We start from the raw sequence: 25,704 nt of genomic DNA on the forward strand, positions 1-25,704 counted from the left end.
GCCACCCTGCTCAGATAATTTTTGTATATTTTCTAGAGACAGGGTTTCACCATGTTGCCAGGCTAGTCTTGAACTCCTGGGCCCAAGAGATCCACCTGCCTAGGCCTCCCAGAGTGCTGAAATTACAGGTGTGAGTCACCACACTTGGCTTTGTCTCTTTTCCTTTAGCTGATCAATCAGATTGCGGATAAGTTTTGTGGATTGTCTCAGCAAAATGACTCCATAATCGGTACCTTCCTCTCCATCCAGGTTTTCAGCATTAGTGGAGACCCTTACAATCTCTCTTTATTCATTTTGATGACTGCTTTTATTGTGGGCCCTGTGATCGTCTTTGACCTTGGACCTCATGCCCATGGACAGTGCTGGCCAGGTCCCTGGGGCCCTTTTGCTCACAATAGCCGTGTATTCTATCTGCAGGGCTGCACCAACCTGGCATGAGGCTTTCCCACAGTGTGATCCCATTTCCTAAGCAAAATAAATGAATTTTTCTCACATATGACAAGTCAATGATCCATGACTAATGTGCTTTTTTCCACTTATTTTTTTGTGATTGTCAGTCATGAATCTCTTCTGCTTCTACCTTTATCTTACAGAGATGAAAATGATAAGAGAATGAGAAATCAATTAGGTAGGAAGAAAATAAGCACAGCTAAAGTAAAGCAATTACACTGGGGCTAATAACCTCCCCAGCAACAATTAGACAGTTATGTCAAGCAAATTTCAAAACAACTCCTGTTGTTTTGACCCAGAAAAACAACATATTGCCTTTGCTGTCAGTCACTATGGTTTCAACTCCTGGGAGCCTGATTTAGTGGATGATAGAAGAGCTACATCTTTATTCATACACAGCTCCCATGAGAGTTTGCCACCAAAAATACAACTACCTCTCTCTCTCTCTCTTTCCCTCTCTCCCTTTCTTTCCCCCTCCTCTTTCTTTTCTCTCTTTTTTCTTTCCTCTCACATATATTTATGGAGGAGCTATCATATGCCAAAAACTGATCTAGGCATTAGATAGCCAGAAATTTCTATATTAGCAGCACGTGTACACGTGTGTTTGTGTGTGTGTGTGTGTGTATGTGCGTGAGAGACAGAGAGAGAGAGAGAATGAGAGAGGGAGAGAAAGAGTAGAGAGAGTGACATGACACATCTGTTGTTTGGTGCAATTTATTGCATTATTCATTCAATCTAATATTCATCAACTGTTTAGTGCGTGCTGGATGTGCAGTTCAGAAATGAAGAGGCCACAGTCCCTGCACTCATGAGATAAAGTCACACTACCATGAAGTCTAGATGATGACATGGACAAAGTGAGGTTGGAGGTTAAGGAGTGAGGACCTGAGGTGCCTCTTGGTCCGGGGCTGGCAAGGGAAGCTCTACCGTGGAGTTGGTATTGGAAATGATACACAAAGGATGTGAACTAGTTGGCTGAAACAAGGCAAGGTGAGCTTGGCAGAGTGTTCAGGCATGGGAGTGATGCACATGGGCCAGAGGGGTGTTTGTTCCATAGCTGGAGTTGGGAGTGCAGGTGAGGTATCAGCAGCTCACTGTGAAGCAGGCAGGGAATCTTTGAAAAAGACAAGTGGATCTTGTCCTAGCAGATACTGAATGCATACGAAGCTGGGCAATAAGTAAAACAATGAGGTATTTGTGGCAGAAAAGCTGCTAAGTTAGTTATTTGTGCTTTTTCTTTTTTTCTATTATGTCAATCACTACTATTATGTCAATCACTACTATTAACAATCGAACACAAAATAAAACCATACTCAATATAGAGGCAAATGACAAATTAGGAGAAATATTCGCAACATATGCAAAAAGAAAAAGGTTATTGTATATATAATATTTCTGAAGATAGAGAATAGAGAAAATAAAAACATTTAAACAAGAAAAGTAGCATTACTTTCAATGACAAAATCCGCAGTTACTTTTGCACCAACCTAAGAAGTACTTTTAAAAAAAATGACAGTCAGCATATAAAATATACTCAATCTTATTTGTAATGAAAGAAATGCAGGCCGGGCGCGGTGGCTCAAGCCTGTAATCCCAGCACTTTGGGAGGCCAAGACGGGTGGATCACGAGGTCAGGAGATCGAGACCATCCTGGTGAACACCGTGAAACCCCGTCTCTACTAAAAAAATACAAAAAACTAGCTGGGCGAGGTGGCGGGCACCTGTAGTCCCAGCTACTCGGGAGGCTGAGGCAGGAGAATGGCGTAAACCTGGGAGGCGGAGCTTGCAGTGAGCTGAGATCCGGCCACTGCACTCCAGCCCGGGCTACAGAGCGAGACTCCGTCTCAAAAAAAAAAAAAAAAAAAAAAAAAAAAAAAAAAAAAAAAAAAAAAAGAAATGCAAAATAAAACAACTAAGATATATTTTTTTCTATCAATTTGGTAAATGTAGCATATGTAGCATGCATGAAGGACAATGAGGCATGGTGAACAACATGAGTGAACACTTTCCTTGAGCTATTTTCTTTGTCTACTTAAGCTTGAAATGAAGAATTTAACCTTACTCACAGCATTGAGCCCGGGGGCCAGAATATAGGCAATAAAGAAAGAATAAGAGTTGGACCTTATCTCTGAGATGAAATTGTAGCACCTATGCCAGGTACTCGTTGGATACAAGTTCCTCACAAAATTCCCCCCAGGGCCTGGTCTTGTTTGAGAAGACAGTTGTTGCTGAAGGAGGTGGAGGATGTTAGTCCCCCAGAGAGAAGTTCTTTCTTCACCAGGGGGAGCTACGAAAGAGGGAAGGTGATGAAAGAGAAGCCTCTTGTCAGGTAGGAAATGCTTCAGAGAAGCTCAAGGATGGCTGGAGGTCATGGCTGAGTTTTCATGACTGTCACGGCTAGAAGCAAGGAGTTAGGATCAGGCCTTACAGAGGCCTTAGTTTGGTGAGAGCTGAGGGAAACCAGTTTTTGAAATCATTTCCTTCAATCAGCAAACACATTGTATTTTACCCTTTCAAGGACATGAAAAAAAACACACTGGCTATCCTGTAGGCAAGTTCGAGGAGAAGTCCTGGTGGAAAAAGCAGCCCAAAGAATGGGGAAATCATAGATGCAGGACAACCTGAGCTGCATGGTCCACGTGCTGCAGCATCCGCTGTGCTGAGCAGAGACTTTGACTGGAGCTCATTTCTTGAACTGATGGGAAATCAATCAGCAGTGAAGCCAGGACATGCACTGTCACTGAAATCGATGCCTCAGTTGCTCAGGGTGACACAAGCCGCTTCCTTCCAAATGCTCTCTGACCGCTCCGGCTCACTTGCCTATTACTTACCTTGGGTGGTTGTCTAAATAACCTTCTCTCCTTCAAACTTCCTCTCAAGCTCAGCTTGATGGAGTGGAGGGCAATAAGTCAAAATAAAGTGTAGGTGTTAAGTTGTCCATTCAGCAGAGATGACTGGACAACACCCCATCTCGGAAAGGCTGCTGGGTTGGCTATTGAGGTCACTCTGTGCTTGCCCATCTCAATCTCTGATGCGGGGGTAGGGGCAAGGCAATTACTTCTTTTAGTCTTAATTCTACTCTTACGAAAAATTCAGGGGTTTGACCATATGATGGATAACATTTCTCCCAGCTATAGTATTTTATGAGACTAAAGATGAATAATGAGCAAGAAAAGGTGACTCCCACCATATCAGAAAACACTTGAAAAGCATGCCACCAGCTTAGTAATTAAAGAAATGCATATTAAAACAATGAAATACTTTTTAAACTCTTAGGTTGGCAAAGATTTAGTAAGGAAATAGTGCTACCTTCCAATGGATCAGGGAAGCAAAAAACAAGAGCCCTTGTATGGTGTTGCCCAGAATATACCTTTTCTACAAGTGATCTTAGCTAACAGGCCAAGAAATAATACAGCTTTTCTCAAGGGCAGCTTGTGACTATGCATCAAAAGTTTTAAAATGTGCATCATCTTTGATCTACACCTTTGATCTAGTAATTCCATGAGAATGAGTTATGAGGAAATAACCAGAGACTCATGTACAGTTTTCAGTACAAAGATTTTTATCACAGCTGTCTTTACACTATGAAAAACAAAGGCTGATCTTCCTTTGCTTATGATATGTTATATGACACACTATGGCTGGCTTAGAGGTACTCAAAAGGCGCAGGATCATCGTGGCCCAAGAATACACACAATGTGCCAGGTCTCTCCCTGTAGTCTCCCACCCCATCCACACATGCAGAGCCCATTTCAGAGGGTGATCCTGCCACATGGCCAAGTGAGACCCTACCTTGACCAGGTTGTTGTGCTAATCTCTGTTAAAAGACCATCTACAGCTCACCATTGGCTACAGGACAAAGGACACTCTACGACTTTTTTGCCAAGGTCATTCACAACTGAGCCTCCCCCAGCCACTGGAAGGAGCTCACTGCCAACTTCTGTCCCATTGGCACTGTCTACCTGTCCACTCTGCCCCTACACTCCCTCTGATTTCTGGTCATCAGAGTCTGCTTCCTCCCCACTTCTCCCTTATCCTATCTGAATCATTTCCTCCTTCAATGGTGGCTTCCAAAATATATTCCCTGGCATTATGTGACTCCACTGCATACACAATTTAGCATATTAGTGTATACTGAGTTTTGTGTTCAGTTTGTTTCAAGTATATCTATCTTTTCATTTACAAAATCCCTATAAGTTGTAATTTGCCTTGTATTTGGAAAGCTGCAAGATATAAAAGAAATAATATGGTATGAAATCAGAAAAACCTGGATATCAATCCTGTTTGATGTTGAGTAAGTTACTTAACCACTCTGAGCTTGAGTTTCATTATTCATTAAATTGGGACAGTGGTAATTATTTCACAGGGTTGTACTGTGGCTAATGTGATAATTGTTAGCTGTTTGGCGCAATGCCTGCCCTGTATACCCAGTAATTGTTAATTCCCTTCTCCTTACTCTACTTTGAAGAAATTGGGCTTACCCTATAGTAGCTACACATAAAATCTTGTGGCCTGGCCAGCTCCCCCTAGGGCACTAGAAAAAATGGGCCTGTAGGGGACGAGAGCAGCAGCTGGCAAAGCAGGAAGGCCCCCCGCCCAACCACCCCCTGTGTGGTCCTGGCCTGACAGCTTCTTACCTGATGATTGTCAGAGGGATGAAGTACACCAGGAAGGCCACAATGGTCATGTACGGGGTCCAGTAGGAGTCGTCAGGCCACAGGGCCCAGCACTGCACTTCACCATTAGAGAGTGTCCTCTTCCCAAATATGATCAGGGTGGGAATGGAGAACAGGAAAGACAGGCTCCAGGCAATCACAATGAGGACCTTGGCTTGCTTTTCTGCCCAAAGAGAAGAGAGGGATGTCTGGGTATGTGGCAACCATTTTGAGGAGCACAATGGAGTTTGCTATAGAAAAGGATCACTGTGGGGCAGCCACCCTGTACTTCACAGAACCTCCCAGAGCCTCAGTTTCCTCATATGTAAACAGGGAGACAGTACCTCCATACAGAGTCGATGTGAAGATTATAAAGGGAAGCTTGAACAGAAGCTAGCACATTGCCTGGCCTAAGGTTGGTGCTTCTTCTTTCCTGATTTCCCCATCTGACTTGAGATGTTGACGCATCCGTTCTTGCAGTATTAGGGAGCTCAGTCTGTACCATGTACATTTAGTAAATTGTGGTGCAAATGCTGAGTTGTGTCTACCCATATGCAGTCACTCTTTTATTACGAGGCAGGGCTACAGCCTTTGGTCCGCGTGGCATCCTTTCACTGTACCCAGCACTGCAAAGCACTGGGACAGTTTTTGAGAATTATTTGCCAAATGGGAAGGAACCTTCTTTTTTTTTTTTTTTTGGTAGGAACATGGGTGGACTTATAAGGCTGAGAAAGAACACTGAACTTTGTTCTGGAGAGTAGGCGCATTCAAAACCAGCCCAGAAACCTGGTAGCTATGTCTGCACACTGGATTTCGGTTGCAATATTCTGACCTTGGCTAAACCATGCAGTCTCAGCCTCATCTTTTCTTTAAATTGGTATAAAAAATACCTGCTCTGGCCATCTCAGCATGTTATGATGGGGCTGGAGAGAGACAATTAATATATAAGCAAGCACCTTTAAAACACACCCGTTGTTATGATGTGATGCTTTCTGTCAAGCTGTTGTTGAAGCTGTCATCTTAATCCCTCACCTAGCTGGGCTTTCTGTGCTCACTGGCTCTGGGACCTTCTTCCAGAAACAGGAGGCCACCTTGCTCCCCTACTTTCAACTTGGAAAGCAGGCATGTGTCTTTGGGTGGGGTTGGAATGTAGAGTCAGGTGGTGTCTTCGAACAGTGTGTTGGCTCCGGTCGAGGAGCTATAAGAAGTGAGAAAAATCTAGAGGAAACTAGGGACTCTATTAAAATCCAAACCTGAAATATTTAGGAGAATAATATCGAGGGTTCTGTTCTTGCTGAATTATACGCACTGAAAAGAGATACTAGATTCATGTAGAAAAGAGTTGTCATGGCCCACTGAGCAAGCAGGAGTCTTGGGGTAGAATTATAACAGCAATCTGATTAAGGTCTTTCTTGTTCCTTACATACAACTGGTAATCCACTGGGGATAGGGGGAGAGGTTTTCCTGCCTGTGTTTGGAAACTCAAGCCCCTTGATGTTAGTGATGACTCATAGGTGACAGACACATTAAGTGGTAAACATTGGTCAATTTAGTTAATTACATAAAAATTAGTAATTAAAATCCTAGACAACAATAAAAAACCCAAATTCTCAAGAGGATTTCAAGTATTTTCTCCCTAGGTGGGCTTGCTTCAAGTAGGAAGTCCAGCAGAGGTACCAGCCCTTCTGCTTTCTATCCTCATCTGCTAGGCCTCGTCCTCCCCCAGGTCGCTATCCACATTGGGGTCTCTCCACAGCTGGGGTACAGGGAACCAGGGAGGAGGAAGAGGACAGAGTTCTCGCTTGACTGCTGCTGTCATCAGAGGGCTTTGTGCTCTCTGTGCCTGGCTGCATCCAAAGCTGATTCTTGGTTCCCTGAGGAACTTTTCTGGGTCCTTTGGAAATTCTCCTGTGGGGTCTCGCTGGTGGCCACTTGCTTGACTTGGGCAGTGACGTTCCACCCTCCCTGGTCACCTCCAGGGAGGACTCTCTCTCTGGCAGAAATGTCTGGGGCAGGATCTTTTTTAATACAGCCTCAGGCAAACTTCGCGGTGCAGGTTCTACATCAGCCCCCTGGGCTAGGACCACAGCGCCAACCAGCCTCTCTTCAACGGTCTCAGGTGTGATGTAGTCATCGGTCCCCAATGCTCTCAAATACAGGGAACATGTCAAGCTCTGTGAGTCATCATGTGAAGCCCTCTCACTAGACTTAGTTTATGTAGACATCGAGTCACCTGTGATTAGGACAGTATGAAAGGTGAAAGAGAGACTGAGAACAGTGTCGACATCTTCACTAGATGAGGGCCTTGGCCATATGGGCACAGGCATGGGGAAGGCATTGTAGAAGGTAGTCTAGACTGATAGCATGAGCATCAGAGAAACAGAGCAGGCATGTATGTGCAATACTGAAGGAGAAATGGCCTAGAGGTGGTCTAGAAAGGTAGGAAAATGTCTTCACTGCCACCACGCCATGAGGTATCTAAAAAGGAAGGTTGAGGAGCATCCTTTTGAGATGTCTTAGGGGAATCAGCCACCTCAGGAGGCAGGAGGTGGGGGCAGGAGGTTGATGGTATAGGGGAGCTGGTCCCCTAAGGAATAGAGAAACACCAGGGGTGGAGAGAAGCAGTGGGAGTTCAGATTAGGAAAGAAGCAGGGTGGGATGAAGTGGGCAGGTGGTAGGACTGGAGGGGGTTCTTCTTGATGGTGGGGGTGTAAAGCCTGATGGGTTTCTATGGTTCTGGGTGACATTAGTAGCTGCCCCCGGTGCTCTTGTTCTTTCAATGGTTAGAATTCTAATGTTGTCTTCTTCTATAGGTCCCAGGACACTTTTAAGGGCAACATGTGACTCCTGGGCCCCACCCAGTTTCCACTTGATGGGTAAACAGTGCGTTCACTTTTGAGAGGGATGCACAGGGAAACAGATTAAGACAGTATAATTTAGAATCGACTCTACCAAGGTCTCCAAAGATGTTTCCCCAAAGGCCCAGCAGGGTACAGGCTTGGAGCCGTTTTTCTCATACCGGTGCTGGGCTGCACTGGGAAAGCCCCACTCTCTTAGGCTGTGACGCAGCTGCCACAGCAGGGAGACTGATGGCCTTCCAGGCAGCTGAGCCCATTTGCCATGAAGAGTGACTTCTCAGGGCTGAAGGATCCAGGATCGAACAGATGAAATGCAGGTTTGCATATGAGGTAGACTGTCTCGTGTTTCTCACCCCCGGAAAGTCAGACTCCCTCTTCCACGTGATCTTGTCCATTTCTGCACGTCTCTGCTGCTTAGCCTTCTTCTTTTCCATGTAACTAATTTACCTTTTTGTAAAATCGTGTAAGTTACACATATTGATTACAGAAACACTAGCAAATAAAAATAAGCGAAAAGGAAAAAAATCCATAGTGGCACCCACCAGAAACGTCAAGTTTAAATTTTGATAATGCATGCATATATAATACATAGATTACACATTTAAAAATGAGATCACAATACAGATGCTACCTTGTAACCTAATTTTTTTCCTCTGAAAAGCCTGTTATGACCATCTTTTCCTGTTAAGAAATATCAATCTGTACAAGTGGCATTTTTTTTTTTCAGGTAGTAAGATCCTTTCTTCAAATACAATTTTATCTTGAACCCAGTACAGAAAATATAGAAAGCTCAGGTAGCTTCGGTTGAAACCGAGACAGTCAGCAACTCCCAGATCTGCCCTGGAGCAGGCCAGCAAAATGAGCCCTCTGGGAGTCAGTGTGGGAAGCACAACTGGAAAAGTACTGATAAATAATATTTTTTCCGAAGGTTATACCGTACTCCAATTGTATCAGTAGCCTATTATTATCTAAGTTATTTTCCATTTTTTTTGTTATAAATAATTTATATTCATCTATTTTTCCCAGTTCTAGTTATTCCTTAGGATAAACTCTTAGAAACAGAAGAATTATTAACTTTGGACAAATATTGTTACATTTCCCTCAAAAGTGCCAACTGTTTATGGCTGTCACTATAACAATAAAAGTACCCATTTCCTTATATTCTCCTAATACTTAGATAATTCTTCCTTTTAATCTTGTTACGTGGTTGGTAAAAGTTTGTATCCAAATGTTCAATCTTGCAATTCTTTAATTAGTGGTCAGAAGAACATTTTTAAATATTTTCTTTTCATTTATTTTTTATTTATTTATTTTTTTTGACCAAGTCTCACTCTGTTGCCCAGGCTAGAGGGCTAGAGTGCAGTGGCGCGATCTCCACTCACTGCAACCTCCGCCTCCCAGGTTCAAGCAATTCTTGTGCCTCAGCCTCCTGAGTAACTGGGATTACAGGTGCGTGCCACCACGCCCGGCTAATTTTTGTATTTTTTAGTAGAGACGGGGTTTCACTATGTTGGCCAGGCTGGTCTCAAACTCCTGTCCTCAAGTGATCCACCCGCCTCGGCCTCCCAAAGTGCTGGGATTACCAGCGTGGGCCACAGCACCTGGTCTCATTTATATTTCTTTGTTTCCTGATAGTCTGTTCATGCCCTTTGCCCATTTACTCAATTAGAATGTTTTCATTTCTTTGCCAGACTTCTTTATAAAAAGGATATTTTTCTTTGCCTATTATATAAAAATATTTTCCATTTATAATTTTGCTTTTTAAGTTTATGAATATTTATTATGTATATAAATAATTTAAATTTTTATGTAGTAAAAAACTATATTTTCCTTGTTGTTTCTGCTTTTGATATGATTCCTGGAAAGGCCTTTCCTTCACTGAAATTATGAAGGTGTTACCCAAATATTCTTTTACTCTTTTTATGTTTAAAGTGTTAATTTTTTCAGTCCAACTAAAATGTACTTTGTTATTAGCTATGGCGGGTGGTGATCTAATATTTTTAAAAAAGGCCAGACAGCTATTTCAACATATAGTATAATGACTAATTCATTTTTTGCCGACTGATCTGAAATTTTGTATGATTTATATGTGTTATTCCAGTTCCAGTATTATATCGTTTTAATTATCAAAATTGTGTATTACGTTTTAATATAACACTGCATATTTCTCTTCATTATTTTGATATTTTTCTAATTAGTCTCATATTCATTTTTGGTGAAGAGCTTTAAAATTGTCAACTTTTCTGGAGTTGCTGGCTAAGAAAAATACTGCTTCAGTAAATAGCAGTAAAAAATAAATAAAACATAGCCTCCCCTCGCTTAAGCGTCCATTGCCTTGTGCCTGCACAGCTACATTTGACTCCCTCCTGGCTTCTCCCTGCTACGTGACTCTCCCAGAGAGCCCAACGACTCTCCGGGAAATCTCTTCTTTCTACGGCTTTCTCTCAGCTGAGCCGCATGTAAACCCCGAACCCCGCCTCTCAGCTGCCTTTAAATTCTGACAAGCTGCGGCACTAAAATGACTTCCGCGTTGGGTTTCCTGGAACCTCTCGTTCCCCGTTCTCACCAGCTGCCCTCACCCTATAAACTGGTGAGTATCAGTTCATCCTCTACAAGGCCAGGGAGTTCTCCCAGGGGCTGAATTATACATTATACACTTGGCTTCCGTGTTTCATCTGCTCCCTCGTGTGCTGGAAATTCTTAGACATTTCTGGTATTTGGATGGCTTCTTTCCTTGACTCTCATTCCAGACGCAGGTCTCCCCCTGTTTTTACATTTCTTCAGTGACTTTCGTTGGGACTGGGCAGGGGAAGGAAGCTGGCTAATGTGTTTCTAGGCTTTCATCTTACCCAGAAGCTATCGATGATGAGGAGTTTCCAAGCACCTAATGTTGAGCCTCTCTTAATTTTGTAGTGAGGAAATAAATTGTTTTACATCTTTAGAAAAAACTATAATATTAATTGCTGCCTTTCTGATAATTTAGGACACTGTTTGTAATATTACACAGTGTCTCCCAGAACTAGACATATTTCCCATGAGCAAACAGTTAATATTTTAACCTAGTGAATATGGTGACACATGTAATCCATCATGTCACCCTCTTGGCTATGGGTCTCAAGTCTGTACCTCTAACAAGTTTCCTGGGACTTCCCTCATGCAATTTCCTATACTTATTTTTCCTTCACTTCGATTTCTTTATCTTAAAATACTTTGGCGTCAATGTCCTTTTGTCCACTACATTCAATCTTTTCTGAAGTCGGCTAGGCATAAATAAATAGATGGATAAATAAGTGTATCATGGGCCAGGCGCAGTGTCTCACGCCTTGTAATCCCAGCACTTTGGAAGGCCAAGTTGGATTGCTTGAGCCCAGGAGTTTGAGACCAACCTGGCCAACATGGTGAAACCCCATCTCTACTAAAAATACAAAAATTAGGGAGGCATGGTGGTGTGCACCTGTAATCCCAGCTGCTTGGGAGGCTGAGGCTTAAGAATCACTTGAACTTGGGAGGCAGAAGTTGCAGTGAGCTGACATCACACTACTGCCCTCCAGCCTGGGCAACAGAATGAGACTCTGTCTTAAAAAAAAAAAAAAAAAAATTGTATCACAAATCCATGAATGTAAACCAAAAATAAAGTTATAAAGTCCCCCAACCATCTGAATGGATTTCCTCTTCAGTCAAGGCTCTTTTAAGATTTAACCTGCAAGGCTGTTCCAGGCCATGATGGGAAGTGGGCAGTGGGACATGTCTCATTATACCTCTCCACCATTAACATCAACACAGACTTTAAGTCTGATGAGAAACGTTTTACAACCTAGTCTCCCTGAAGAGGAAAGCTGAAAGTTTCCTCTACAAATAAGAAGTTTGGTCTCCACAGTTCTTTATCTTAACTCAGACATTCCTTTCTGTTGATCCCAGGTCTTTAGATAAACTCAACTAATTGTCAACCAGAAAAAATTTAAATCTACCTATAATCTGGAAGGTTCGCCCATGCACCCCACCCCACCCTACCCAACCCTGCCATTTTGGACCAACCCTAAGTATTTCCTAAATGTGTTTGATTGAAGTCTCATGTCTCCCTAAAATGTATAAAACCAAGCTGCACCCTGACCACCTTGGGCACATATTCTCATGACCTTCTGAGGGCTTTGTCCATCGCCACTGATATTTCATTCAGAATAAACCTCTACAAATATTTTACAGAGTTTGACGCTTCATTGACACATCTTGCATACCTATGTCGTGAAATGTCTCTCCTATCTCCCCTGCCTCATCCATTTCTTGCCTCCTCTATCATAATAACTAGGGCTTAATCCATGTCCCTGCAAAGGACATGAACTCACCTTTTTTTATGGCTGCATGGTATTCCATAGTGTATATGTGCCACATTTTCTTAATCCAGTCTATCATTGATGGACATTTGGGTTGGTTCCAAGTCTTTGCTCTTGTGAATAGTGCCACAATAAACATACGTGTGCATGTGTCTTTATAGTAGCATGATTTATAATCCTTTGGATATATACCAGTAATGGGATTGCTGGGTCAAATGGTATTTCTAGTTCTAGATCCTCGAGGAATTGCTACACTGCCTTCCACAATGGTTGAACTAATTTACACTCCCACCAAAGTGTAAAAGCATTCCTATTTCTCCACACCCTCTCCGGGATCTATTGTTTCCTGACTTTTTAATGATCAACATTCTAATTGGCATGAGATGGTATCTCATTGTGGTTTTGATTTGCATTTCTCTGATGACCAGTGATGATAAGCATTTTTTCATGTGTCTGTTGGCTGCATAAATGTCTTCTTTAAGCATTTTTTCATGTGTCTGTTGGCTGCATAAATGTCTTCTTTTGACAAGTGTCTGTTCACATCCTTTGCCCACTTTTTGATAGGGTTGTTTGTTTTTTCTTGTAAATTTGTTTGAGTTCTTTGTAAATTCTGGATATTAACTCCTTGTCAGATGGGTAGATTGCAAAAATTGTCTCCCATTCTGTAGGTTGCCTGTTCACTCTGATGGTAGTTTCTTTTGCTGTGCAGAAGCTCTTTAGTTTAATTAGATCCCATTTGTCTATTTTGGCTTTTGTTGCCATTGCTTTTGGTGTTTTAGTCATGAAGTCCTTGCCCATGCCTATGTCCTGAATGGTGTTGCCTAGGATATCTTCTAGGGTTTTTATGGTTTTAGGTTTAACATTTAAGTCTTTAATCCATCTTGAATTAATTTTTGTATAAGGTGTAAGGAAGGGATCCAGTTTCAGCTTTCTACATATGGCTAGCCAGTTTTCCCAGCACAATTTATTAAATAGGGAATCCTTTCCCTATTTCTTGTTTTTATCAGGTTTGTCAAAGATCAGATGGTTGTAGATGTGTGGTGTTATTTCTGAGGCCTCTGTTCTGTTGCATTGGTCTATATATCTGTTTCTGTACCAGTACCATGCTGTTTTGGTTACTGTGGCCTTGTAGTATAGTTTGAAGTCAGGTAGCTTGATGTCTCCATCTTTGTTCTTTTGGCTTAGGATTGTCTTGGCCATGCAGTCTCTTTTTTGGTTCCATATGAACTTTAAAGTAGTTTTTTCCAATTCTGTGAAGAAAGTCATTGGTAGCTTGATGAGGATGGCATTGAATCTATAAATTACCTTGGGCAATATGGCCCTTTTCACTATATGGATTCTTCCCATCCATGAGCATGGAATGTTCTTCCATTTGTTTGTGTCCTTTTTTATTTCATTGAGCAGTGATTTGTAGTTCTCTTTGAAGAGGTCCTTCGCATCCCTTGTAAGTTGGATTGCTAGGTATTTTATTCTCTTTGTAGCAATTATGAATCAGAGTTCACTCATAATTTGGCTCTCTATTTGTCTGTTATTGGTGTATAGGAATGCTTGTAATTTTTGCATGTTGATTTTGTATCCTGAGACTTTGCTGAAGTTGCTTATCAGCTTAAGGAGATTTTGGGCTGAGACAATGGGGTTTTCTAAATATACAATCATGTCATTTGCAAACAGGGACAATTTTACTTCCTCTTTTCCTAACTGAATAGCCTTTATTTCTTTCTCTTGCCTGATTGCCCCGGCCAGAACTTCCAACACTATGTTGAATAGGAGTGGTGAGAGGGGGCATCCCTGTCTTGTGCCAGTTTTCAAAGGGAATTTTTCCAGTTTTTGCCCATTCAGTATGATATTGGCTGTGGGTTTGTCATAAATAGCTCTTATTATTTTGAGGTACGTTCCATCAATACCGAATTTATTGAGCGTTTTTAGCATGAAGGGCTGTTGAATTTTGTCAAAAGCCTTTTCTGCATCTATTGAGATAATCATGTGGTTTTTGTCATTGGTTCTGTTTATGTGATGGATTACATTTATTGATTTGTGTATGTTGAACCAGTCTTGCATCCCAGGGATGAAGCTGACTTGATCGTGGTGGATAAGCTTTTTGATGCGCTGCTGGATTCTGTTTGCCAGTACTTTATTGAGGATTTTTGCATTGATGTTCCTCAGGGATATTGGTCTAAAATTCTCTTTTTTTTGTTGCGTGTCTGCCAGGCTTTGGTATCAGGATGATGTTGGCCTCATAAAATGAGTTAGGGAGGATTCCCTCTTTTTCTATTGATTGGAATAAGTTCAGAAGTAATAGTACCAACTCCTCTTTGTACCTCTGGTACAATTCGGTTGTGAATAGATCTGGTCCTGGACTTTTTTTGGTTGGTAGGCTATTAATTATTGCCTCAATTTCGGAGCCTATTAATGGTCTATTCAGAGATTCAACTTCTTCCTGGTTTAGTCTTGGGAGGGTGTATGTGTTCAGGAATTTATCCATTTCTTCTAGATTTTCTAGTTTATTTGCATAGAGGTGTTTATAGTATTCTCTGATGGTAGTTTGTATTTCTATGGGATCAGTGGTGATATCCACATTATCATTTTTTATTGCGTCTGTTTGATTATTCTCTCTTTTCTTCTTTATTAGTCTTGCTGGCAGTCTATCAATGTTGTTGATCTTTTAAGAAAACCACCTTCTGGATTCATTGAGTTTTTGAAGGGTTTTTTGTATCTCTATCTCCTTCATTTCTTCTCTGATCTTAGTTATTTCTTGCCTTCTGCTAGCTTTTGAATGTGTTTGCTCTTGCTTCTCTAGTTCTTTTAATTGTGATGTTAGGGTGTCGATTTTAGAACTTCCCTGCTTTCTCTTATGGGCATTTATTTCTACAAATTTTCCTCTACACGCTACTTTAAATGTATCCCAGAGATTCTGGTACATTGTATCTTTGTTCTTATTGGTTTCAAAGAACATCTTTATTTCTGCCTTCATTTCGTTATTTACCCAGTAGTCGTTCAGGAGTGAGTTATTCAGTTTACATGTAGTTGTGTGGTTTTGAGTGAGTTTCTTAATCCTGAGTTCTAATTTATCGCACTGTTGTCTAAGAGACAGGTTGTTGTGATTGCTGTTCTTTTACATTTGCTTAGGAGTGCTTTACTTCCAATTATGCAGTCAATTTTAGAATAAGCGTGATGTGGTGCTGAAAAGAATGTATATTCTGTTGATATGGGGTGGAGATTTCTGTAGATATCTATTAAGTCTGCTTGGTGCAGAGCTGAGTTCAAGTCCTGAATATCCTTGTGAACTTCTGTCTCATCGATCTTTCTAATATTGACAGTGGGGTGTTAAAGTCTCCCATTATTCTTGTGTTGGAGTCTAAGTCTTTTTGTAGGTCTCTAAGGACTTGCTTTGTGAACCTGAGTGCTCCTGTATTGGGTGCCATATATATTTAGGTTAGTTAGCTCTTCTTGTTGAATTGATCCTTTTACCATTATGAAATGGCCTTCTTTGTCTCTTTTGATCTTTGTTGGTTTAAAGTCTGTTTTATCAGAGACTAGTATTGCAACCCCTGCTTTTCTTTTGCTTTCCATTTTCATGGTAGATCTTCCTACATCCCTTTATTTTGAGCCTATGTGTATCTCTGCACATGAGATGGGTCTCCTGAATACAGCACACTGATGGGTCTTGACTCTTTATCCAATTTGCCAGTCTGTATCTTTTAATTTAGCCCATTTACATTTAAGGTTAATATCGTTATGTGTGAATTTGATCCTGTCATTATGATGTTAGCTGGTTATTTTGCCCATTAATTGATGCGGTTTCTTCTTAGCACCAATGGTCTTTCCAATTTGGCATGTTTTTGCAGTGGTTGGTACTGGTTGTTCCTTTCCGTGTTTAGTGCTTCCTTCAGGAGCTCTTGTAAGGCAGGCGTGGTAGTGACAAAATCTCTCAGCATTTGTTTGTCTGTAAAGAATTTTATTTCTCCTTCACTTATGAAGCTTAGTTTGGCTGGATATGAAATTCTGGGTTGAAAATTCTTTTCTTTAAGAATGTTGAATGTTGGCCCCCACTCTCTTCTGGCTTGCAGGGTTTCTGCCAAGAGATCTGCTGTTAGTCTGACAGGCTTCCCTTTGTGGGTAACCTGACCTTTCTCTCTGGCTGCCCTTACCATTTTTTCCTTCATTTTAACCTTCGTGAATCTGACAATTATGTGTCTTGGGGTTGCTATTCTGGAGGATTATCTTTGTGGTGTTCTCTGTATTTCCTGAATTTGAAAATTGGCCTTGTTTGCTAGGTTGGGGAAGTTCTCCTGGATAGTATCCTGAAGAGTGTTTTCCAACTTGGTTCCATTCTCCTGATCACTTTCAGGTACACCAATCAGACATAGATTTAGTCTTTTCACATAGCCCCATATTTCTTGGAGGCTTTGTTTGTTTCTTTATTCTCTTTTCTCTCTAACCTTGTCTTCTCAGTTTATTTCATTAATTTGATCTTCAGTCACTGACAACCTTTCTTCCACTTGATTGAATCAGCTATTGAAGCTTGTGCATGCATCACAAAGTTCTCGTGCCATGGTTTTCAGCTCCATCAGGTCATTGAAGGTCTTCTCTACACTGTTTATTCTAGTTAGCCATTTGTCTAACCTTTTTTGAAGGTTTTCAGTTTCCTTGCGATGGGTTTGAACATGCTCCTTTAGCTCGGAGAAGTTTGTTATTACCGACCTTCTGAAGCCTACTTCTGTCAACTCGTCAAAGTCATTCTCAGTCCAGCTTTGTTCTATTGTTGGTGAGGAGCTGCAATCCTTTGGAGGAGAAGAGGCCCTCTGGTTTTCAGGATTTTCAGCTTTCCTGTTCTGGTTTCTTCCCATTGTTGTGGTTTTATCTACCTTTGATCTTTGATGTTGGTGACCTACAGATGGGGTTTTGGTGTAGATGTCCTTTTTGTTGATGTTGGTGCTATTCCTTTCTGTTTGTTCGTTTTTCTTCTAACAGTCAGGTCCCTCAGCTGCAGGTCTGTCAGAGTTTCCTGGAGGTCCACTCCAGACCCTGTTTGCCTGGGTATCACCAGCAGAGGCTGTGGACAGCAAATATTGCAGAACAGCAAATATTGGTGGCTGATCCTTCCTCTGGAAGCTTTGTCCCAGAGGGGCACCCGCCTATATGAGGTGTCTGTTGGCCCCTGCTGGGAGATGTTTCCCAGTTAGTCTACACAGGTGTCAGAGACCCACTTGAGGAGGCAGTCTGTCCATTCTCAGAGCTCAAACAATGTGCTGGAAGAACCACTGTGCTCTTCAGAGCTGTCAGACGGAGACGTTTAAGTCTGCAGAAGCTGTCTGCTGCCTTTTGTTCAACTATGTCCTGCCCACAGAGGTGGAGCCTATAGAGGTAGTAGGCCTTGCTGAACTGTGGTGGGCTCCGCCCAGTTTGAGCTTCCTGGCTGCTTTGTTTACCTACTCATACCTCAGCAATGGTGGACGCCCCTCCCTCAGCCAGGCTGCTGCCTCACAGTTCGATCTCAGACTGCTGTGCTAGCAGTGAGCAAGGCTCCATGGGCATGGGACCTACTGAGCCAGGCATGGGAGAGAATCTCCTTGTCTGCCAGTAGCTAAGTCCTTGGGAAAAGTGCAGTATTTAGCATGAGTGTCCGGTTTTTCCAGGTGCAGTCTGTCCCGGCTTCCGTTGGCTAGGAAAGGGAAATCCCCCCACCACTTGTGCTTCCCGGGGGAGGTGATGGCCTGCCCTGCTTTGGCTAACACTCTGTGGGCTGCACCCACTGTCCAACCAGTCCCAGTGAGAAGAACCAGGTACCTCAGTTGGAAATGCAGAAATCACCTGTCTTCTGCATCGATCATGCTGGGAACTGCAGACCGGAGCTGTTCCTATTCGACCATCTTGGAACAGATCCCTAGCAAATTCTTAAGTATACAATTTAGTATTGTTACTTATATGTCTTATGCTGTACAGTAGGCATAACAAGCATGATCAAAATAAATTAATTTTAATTGCACACAACACATTTATCTTCATGTAAAAATTACTGCCTTGCATATAAGTTCCTGTGGTGGTCACATCACTGGTCTAACTCCCATAACTAGAAGTGAGGTCAGATGTCAAGTTTGGTGTGAGTTTTTGCAAATAATTGTTTATTTTTCCTAGAGTTTTCTTTTGTGTGTTCTCTCTTTCTGCTCCTCTCTTTCGGTACACAGTATCTAGCACTGTTTTGAGTTTTTGACTTTAATGTCATTCTGCATGGATTTTTGTGCATGTTGTTTTTGTCACTCAGCATACAATGTAGATATGTTCATGTTGATGTGTATTACTGCCCATGGCTCTACCACTTCCACATTGAGAGGCAGGCTATATAGCATTTGAGGGTGCTGGAGCTAGACCCAAACTGTATGGATTCAAATCCTGCTCCTGCACTTACTAGCTGTGACCTTGGGCAAATTACTTTCACTCTTGGAACAACAATTGCCTTACCTGTAAAATGCAGATAATAATAGAGCCCACCTCACAGAGATATTATGAATATTAAAATATTTAATATGTATAAATCAGAATCATGAATGACATCTAGTATGCAATCAATAAACATAAGCTACTGAAACTTCTTCCATAGGCTAGTTAACCATTCCTCCACTGAGACACGCCAAGGTTAGCAATGAATTCCTGCTACTGTAGGCAATGCCATGATATATATCACATATATATACATGCACACATGTGGGTGTTTCTCCAGAGCACATACCAGGAAGTCATATCAAAGGGCTGCACATTTTATATTTCAATAAGATGTGTTTACTTATACCCCTGTCAATAGTAAATGAAATTACCCTATTTCACCCCACTTCTTGTAGATCCTTGTTGACGTTAATCATATTTATCCTAAAATTCTGCTACCTCTATTAAATTTGCTTCCCTAGATGCAAATTGTGTGGAATGAGATTTTAAATGTATTATCTGTTTTCTACAGTTTGGATTTTGTCATTTTTAAAATAACATTTGATTGCACCTCATTTTTGTGGTCAAGATTTTTTGTTAGGTTCTTTATCAGTTTTCAAAGTTATCTGGAGGAAGGGAGGACAGGTTGCTAAACACTCGCTTTGTATTTGCTTTCAGGGTGTATGGAGGAGAGTTGTCCCTGATTGTGGGCAGAGCAGTAGGCAGCTAGTCTTGTGAATATGTACCCACCCTTCCTCTAGGGCATTACTGCTCCCCAGAGCCCCACTCTGCCAGGGAAACTTGCTGTGATTAATTAAAATCCAGGGAAACTTGCTGTGATTAATCCTCTGTGTTGTACTTAAAAAATCACCTTGTCAGTTGCCTCAGTTCCTCTCCTGCACTCCATATTTATGCAGCCTGTTCAGGAAGTGCTCTTAAGGCCTCCCATCCCACTTCAGCATCTCCTGGGAGTTTTGTAGGCTGTGTGGTCTCAGCCTTCCCCCTGACCTATCTGCTTCCTTTTCTTAGGGATCCCTCACCATTTCTGGATCAAGGAGAGTTTCCTTTTTTGTTGTTGTTTTTTTACCAATACGATGATCAATTTAAAATGTCTTTCTGATTATTTCTATGGTTTTGGATAAGGAGGACAAGGTGTTTGTCTCTGGAAAATCAGAAGTTAGTGTGGGAGAGTTTGTTTTTTTGGACAGGTATGCATGTCAACACTGCTCTAGAGGAAAAAGACGGAAGCAGCAGCATCAAGGTAAATGGTCACAAAGTGGGTCAGTAACCCACCTTCCTTAGTGGCTCTGGGCTGTCCATGGGAACCATCAACATTTTTCAGGCATCTAAGTTTTCTTTTATACATCTTTTTGGACAATCAGACCCATGAAATGAAGAAAGAGGTGGAAGAAGAAAATGAAGAGAGGAGAAGAAAGAGAAGGAAAGAGGAGGAAGATCACTATTACTAAGAGTAAAATATTAGTGAAAACAATCCTACCCTCACACAAGGACAATTCTTTATGAAAGATCACCTGGTCAAGCCAGCTTACCTCCTTGAAGGAACTTCATGGGGTAGACGATGGCATGGTATCTGTCTATGCTGAGGGACACCAGGACGTAGGTAGAGGCGTAGAGCAGCACAACCTAAAGAGAGAAATGAGAGGAAGCTCATGACTTCAAAGAGGTGAGGAAATGCACATAATGGAAAGAATAGCACCTTGTGTTATTTAGAAACCTGAGAGGTGAACCAAAGAAAGAGTGAGTGTTGGGTTAGGAAGGGAAATAACTCTCTTATATGGACAAGAGAAAGGGAAATACTGGGTGGAAGAGGGCAGTTTCTCAGCAAAGACCCCACCTTCAAGCCTGGAAACCAGTGGTCCTAAATGAGAACAGATATTCCTGTTTTTGTGCCCAAAAAAGTTGCTTTTGGCTAGCCACATGCCCCTATCCTGTACCCATATAAACCCCAAATCCCAGGCTCCAGAAGGAGATGAGCAGACGAATGGCAGAATGGCATGGCAGAGAAGGAAAGAAGAGAAGGACGGTCTGAACACCAAGAGGAGTTCAGCTGGGGACAATCAGAGAGGAGATTGGCCCTGGATAGCCAAACTCCAGGGGAAGATCATCTTCCCACTCCATCCCCCTTCCAGCTCCCCATCCATCCCACTGAGAACCACCTCCACCACTCAATAAAACTCCTGCATTCATCCTTCAAATCTGTGTGTGACCTGACTCTTCCTGGACTATGGACAAGGACCTGAGGACCAAGAGGGTACTGAGCTGGTTACCACTTAAGCCATCTGCAGGCAGCAGAGTTAAAACAACACTATAACACTGCGGCTTCAAGAGTCATAGGCACCCACCCCAGACACTACTGTGGGGCTGGAGTTCAAAGCGCTTGCCCTGGCTCCTGCACCTACCCTTCTGTGTGCTTCCCCTCCTATAAGGAGTTTGAGCTTGAGGCAGCTGAACAGAGAGCCATACCCTTGTCCCATGTCCTGTGATGGATGGACCAGGGAACTCTCCCTTTTCATCTCCACACCAGGAGGCAGATTTTGGTCCCTGGTGCTAGAATTTGTACTGCTGGCCATGATGAGTGAGAATGCTTCCACTTCTTTCTTGCTCACTTATTCCCTTGGCCTCTTGGAAACTCCATATTTCAGGATCAGCCCTTGACATTTGCATGGTACATTTGTTTGTAATTGACTTTTAAAGCTAAACTAATTTTTTTCTGCCACAATTGACATTCCAGAATAATTAGAAACAAAAGTTCAGTTGTCTTTTATCAGTGGGAGTTGAGAGATGATAGAAGGGTTCCGGTTTTAGGGAGCCTATGTGTGGTATTGAATCATTTATCATCAACAGCACTGACACCATCAGAAAGCTCCCCTTTTTCATCCACTTCATTAGGCTCAGGCTTTGGGTCTCCTCTTCCTTCCCACTGTCTCTTTTATTAACTTTATCCACACCTTTTAATTATCTGTGTACAATCTTTTTTGCATAATTAGAAAAGGAAATTGGGATTTAAGAAGTTAATTTCTCTTATGTGAAGAGCATATTTAGAATGTGATTAAATGCAATATATTTGAAGGGATGATCAAGGTGGACATTTTTCAGGTAACTTGGAGCCTCATTTCTACCAAGAGTTTGGCTGTATCTCTGCTTTGTAACATTAAGATCAAATCCAGAGGGAGTAGGAGAGTAACTTGTAGACTGAAGTCTAACGGAGAGCATTTACTTCACTTTCTTCTTGGCAATTACCTTTGTTCTGAATTCATGCCTTTTTGTTCTTTCTCTGGATCAGACAAATGACAATCAAATACATTGTTGTTCTTTATTGTTTGTTATTTCCACAATGCATCTCAGCACTAATGTTGTGAAAGGCACCATAGGGAGGAGGTTCTGGGGAATGATTAGAAATTCAAGGCTTATAAGAAAGAATGAGATAATGTGCTTTGCAGGGACATGGATGGACATGGATGGAGGGCGTTATCTTCAGCAGGAACAGAAAACAAAATACTGCATATTCTCACTTATAAGTGGAAGCTAAATGATGAGAACACATGATACACAGAGAGGAAAAACACACACTGGGGCCTATAGGAGGGTGTAGGGTGTGGGGAGGGAGAGGATCAGGAAAAATGACTAATGAGTATGAAGCTTAATACCTGGATGATGAAATAATCTGTACAACAAACCCTCATGACACAAGTTTACCTGTGTAACAAACCTACACATGCACCCCTGAACTTAAAATAAAAGTTAGAAAAAAGGTTAAAAAAAAGAAATTGAAGGCTCCCATGAAAACTATAAGGAAAAATTATTTATTGGGAAAAAGTGATAAATAGAGAGAAAAATGAATGACTAGGTTTAAGAAAAAAAAATCGATCGTCTACTTAGACAAAACTGGGGTTTCTACCTGTGATCCATGAATTTAGAATTATTAAGGCTGGCTACAAACAGAAGAGGAGGTGGCATCAGAGAAGGATGAAAAAGAAAGCACACAATCGCAGAACCCTGTGGGGTGGAACATCATGGTGAGAAGGTTATAAGGATCTTGGGGCTCTGCAGCTGTCTTGAGGGAGGTGACAGGCACAGTTCAGAATCTGGAGCGAAAGGAAAAGCCACAAACAAGAGTGTCCAGAAGAGCAGTCAATGTTGATAAAAAGATGCCGACTTTGAGATACAATCAAAAGAGTATTTAATTTCAGAGATCAACCATCTTCAGGCATTTAAAGCAGGGTAAAAAAAATTGAAGGTTACCTAAAGGAAATGCATCTTAAATTATCATGCCTCTTTCCCACAAAACTTAATGCCAGAAAATAGTAAAACAACATGTTCAGAGTTTTGAAAAAAATTATGATCCAAGAACTTTGTAAATATAATTTCTGTGCCAAGGCACAGAACAATTTTCTCAGATATATAAGAAGGAAGAAAATATAACATTATATACTCTTCCTGGCATACTTCAGCTAATTGAGAATTGAATCAAAAATAAAAATTCAAGAAGAGGAAAGAGCATAGAATAATAACAACTATGGTAAGCAATGAAGTTAGAAACACATGAAATGCTTACAAAATAGTTATAAATATGATTATGAAACATTTCAGGAAAAACTTAAGGGAGTTGAGTGAAGGGACACAGTACAAAAGACATCATGTTCAATTTTGTTATGTATTTTGGGTATCTCTTTTGTTTTTTACCTTGATAGAGATATATTAAAGCTAAAAGTTAAAGATAAGCTATGATAGAGTGAAATAAAAATGAAGAAATTTTAATCATCTTCCTATGGTGGCTATAACAAATTACTATAAACTTGATGGCTTAAAACAACATAAATTTATTCTCGCACAGCTCTGGAGACCAGAAGTCCAAAATCAGTTATACTGGGCAAAAATAAAAGTTTGGCAAGGCCATGATTCCTCCAGAGACTCTAGGGGAGAATCTGTTCCTTGCCTCTTCTGGCTTCAGGTGACTGCCAACAGTCTTTGGCTTGTGACCATATCAGCCCAAGCTCTGCCTTTTCCTCTTCTGTCTGTGTGTCACGCCCCCTTCTGCCTCCCTCTTGTGATTGCATTTGCGACTCACTGGGATAAACCAGAATAATCTCCCAGTTTTAAGATCTTTAACTTAATTACATTTGCAAAGTTCCCTTTTCTTATATAAGGTAACATCACAGGTTCCAGGGATTAGAATATGGATTTTGTAGGGGGTGGGGAGGACTTTTTGCAAGCCTACCACAATTGATAATCAAATAAAAAGAAAAAACAAGTAAATAGCAAAAAAGAAACAAACAAAAACCCTTTAATATAGAAAGACTAAACTGAGGTAACTGAAATAACACCAAACCGAAACACTATCTGTCACAATACATGTGAATGACTTAAGCTCTTTCATTAAGAAAATAACTTGTTTTAAAACTTCCCTAAGATCCAATTATATACTGTTTAAAAGAGAAAAATTTAAAACCACATCACTTAGATATCTAAGTGTGGAAATAGAGGGATGGCCAAAGGTATATCAAGCAAGTAAAAATTAAAGAAGGCATTCATTACAACACTGCTATTAGACAAATTAAATTCAAAGCAAACAGCATTTCATGTGATAAAGGATTGTTTGTATTGATAAAAGATACAACACATGATGGCAATAGAATATTCACAAACTTATATGTAACAAGTAACATAACACTAAATATATAATGAAATTGTTCAAAGTTTTACAGAAGAATAAACAAAAATATATAGAGAGAAAAAGTAGACTTCATAACATAAGAATAATATACATCACTGTAAAATATCTGGACATTTCAAAAATTGGCAATATACTAAACTACCAAGAAAAAAAAAAAACCCTCTCAATAGCTCTAAAAAGTAGGACTTACGCAAATCACATATTTAAAACAATGAGCAATGAAGCAGAAATTAGTAACATGCTTAAAAAAAAAACCACTTGGAAATTTAAACACCCTCATAATTAACTCGAGTCAAGAAGGAAATCAAAGTACAATTATAGTCAATTCATAAATGTCAACAATGAAAACTCTACACATCAACAACATATGGGATACCATTCGGAGAACAGATGGCAGCTCGAGGACATATGTCTGAATTCTCACTACCCCACCCCTTAATTCTGACAGAAATGACCTAGGAAATATAAAACTAAAGAAAATCTTGCACAGAGAAGTGAGACTTAAATGCTGGAAACAGAGAAATTTTACTTAGAAAAATGCCAGATTGGATTCATATAAAGGAGGATCCCTGGACTGACTTTAAGAAAATAGACTTATTTTTCAGAACAATTTTATATTTACAAAAAATTGCAAAAAACAGAGAGAGTTTCCCTGTGACTCCCTCCCATCTATATACTTTTCCTTGTCATTAACATCTTGTAGTTCATTTGTTAAAACTAATGAACCAATATGGATATATTATTAACTAAAGTCCATTGTTTATATTAAGGTTCACTGTGTTGGACAGTTCTAGGGGTTTTGACAATTGCATAATGTTATGTATCCACCATTATGTATCAGAAGAGTTTCACTGTCCTAAAAATCCATTCAGTTTCATTATATATTTAGTGTTATGTTACTTGTTACATATAAGTTTGTGAATATTCTTGCCATCGTGTGTTAATTGCCATCGTGTGTTGTATCTTTTATCTATTCATCTCTTTCCTCCTCCAAATCTCTGGCAACACTGGTTTCTTACTCTTCTATAGTTTTGCCTTTTTGAGAATGTAATATAGTTGAATCATTTAGTATGAAGCTTTTTCAGACTGGCTTCTTTCACTTAGCAATGGGCTTTTAAGATTCCTCCATGTTGCCCGGCGCGGTGGCTCAAGCCTGTAATCCCAGCACTTTGGGAGGCCGAGACGGGCGGATCACGAGGTCAGGAGATGGAGACCATCCTGGCTAACACGGTGAAACCCCGTCTCTACTAAAAAAATACAAAAAACTAGCCGGGCGAGGTGGCGGGCGCCTGTAG

The 25,704-nt window shown here is 41.0% G+C and overlaps 1 protein-coding gene across 1 annotated transcript in view; it reads right to left on the reverse strand.

Moving 5' to 3' along the window:
• NPSR1 (neuropeptide S receptor 1) overlaps positions 1 to 25,704 on the reverse strand; it is a 203,191-nt gene that overhangs the window by 17,213 nt on the left and 160,274 nt on the right. Inside the window, 2 exon segments of the mRNA NM_001032942.1 lie at positions 5,088 to 5,289; positions 20,265 to 20,358. Coding sequence (NP_001028114.1) covers positions 5,088 to 5,289; positions 20,265 to 20,358 — 296 coding nt within the window.

Source organism: Macaca mulatta, chromosome 3 (genome assembly GCF_049350105.2).
Source record: "Macaca mulatta isolate MMU2019108-1 chromosome 3, T2T-MMU8v2.0, whole genome shotgun sequence".
Lineage (NCBI taxonomy): Eukaryota > Metazoa > Chordata > Mammalia > Primates > Cercopithecidae > Macaca > Macaca mulatta.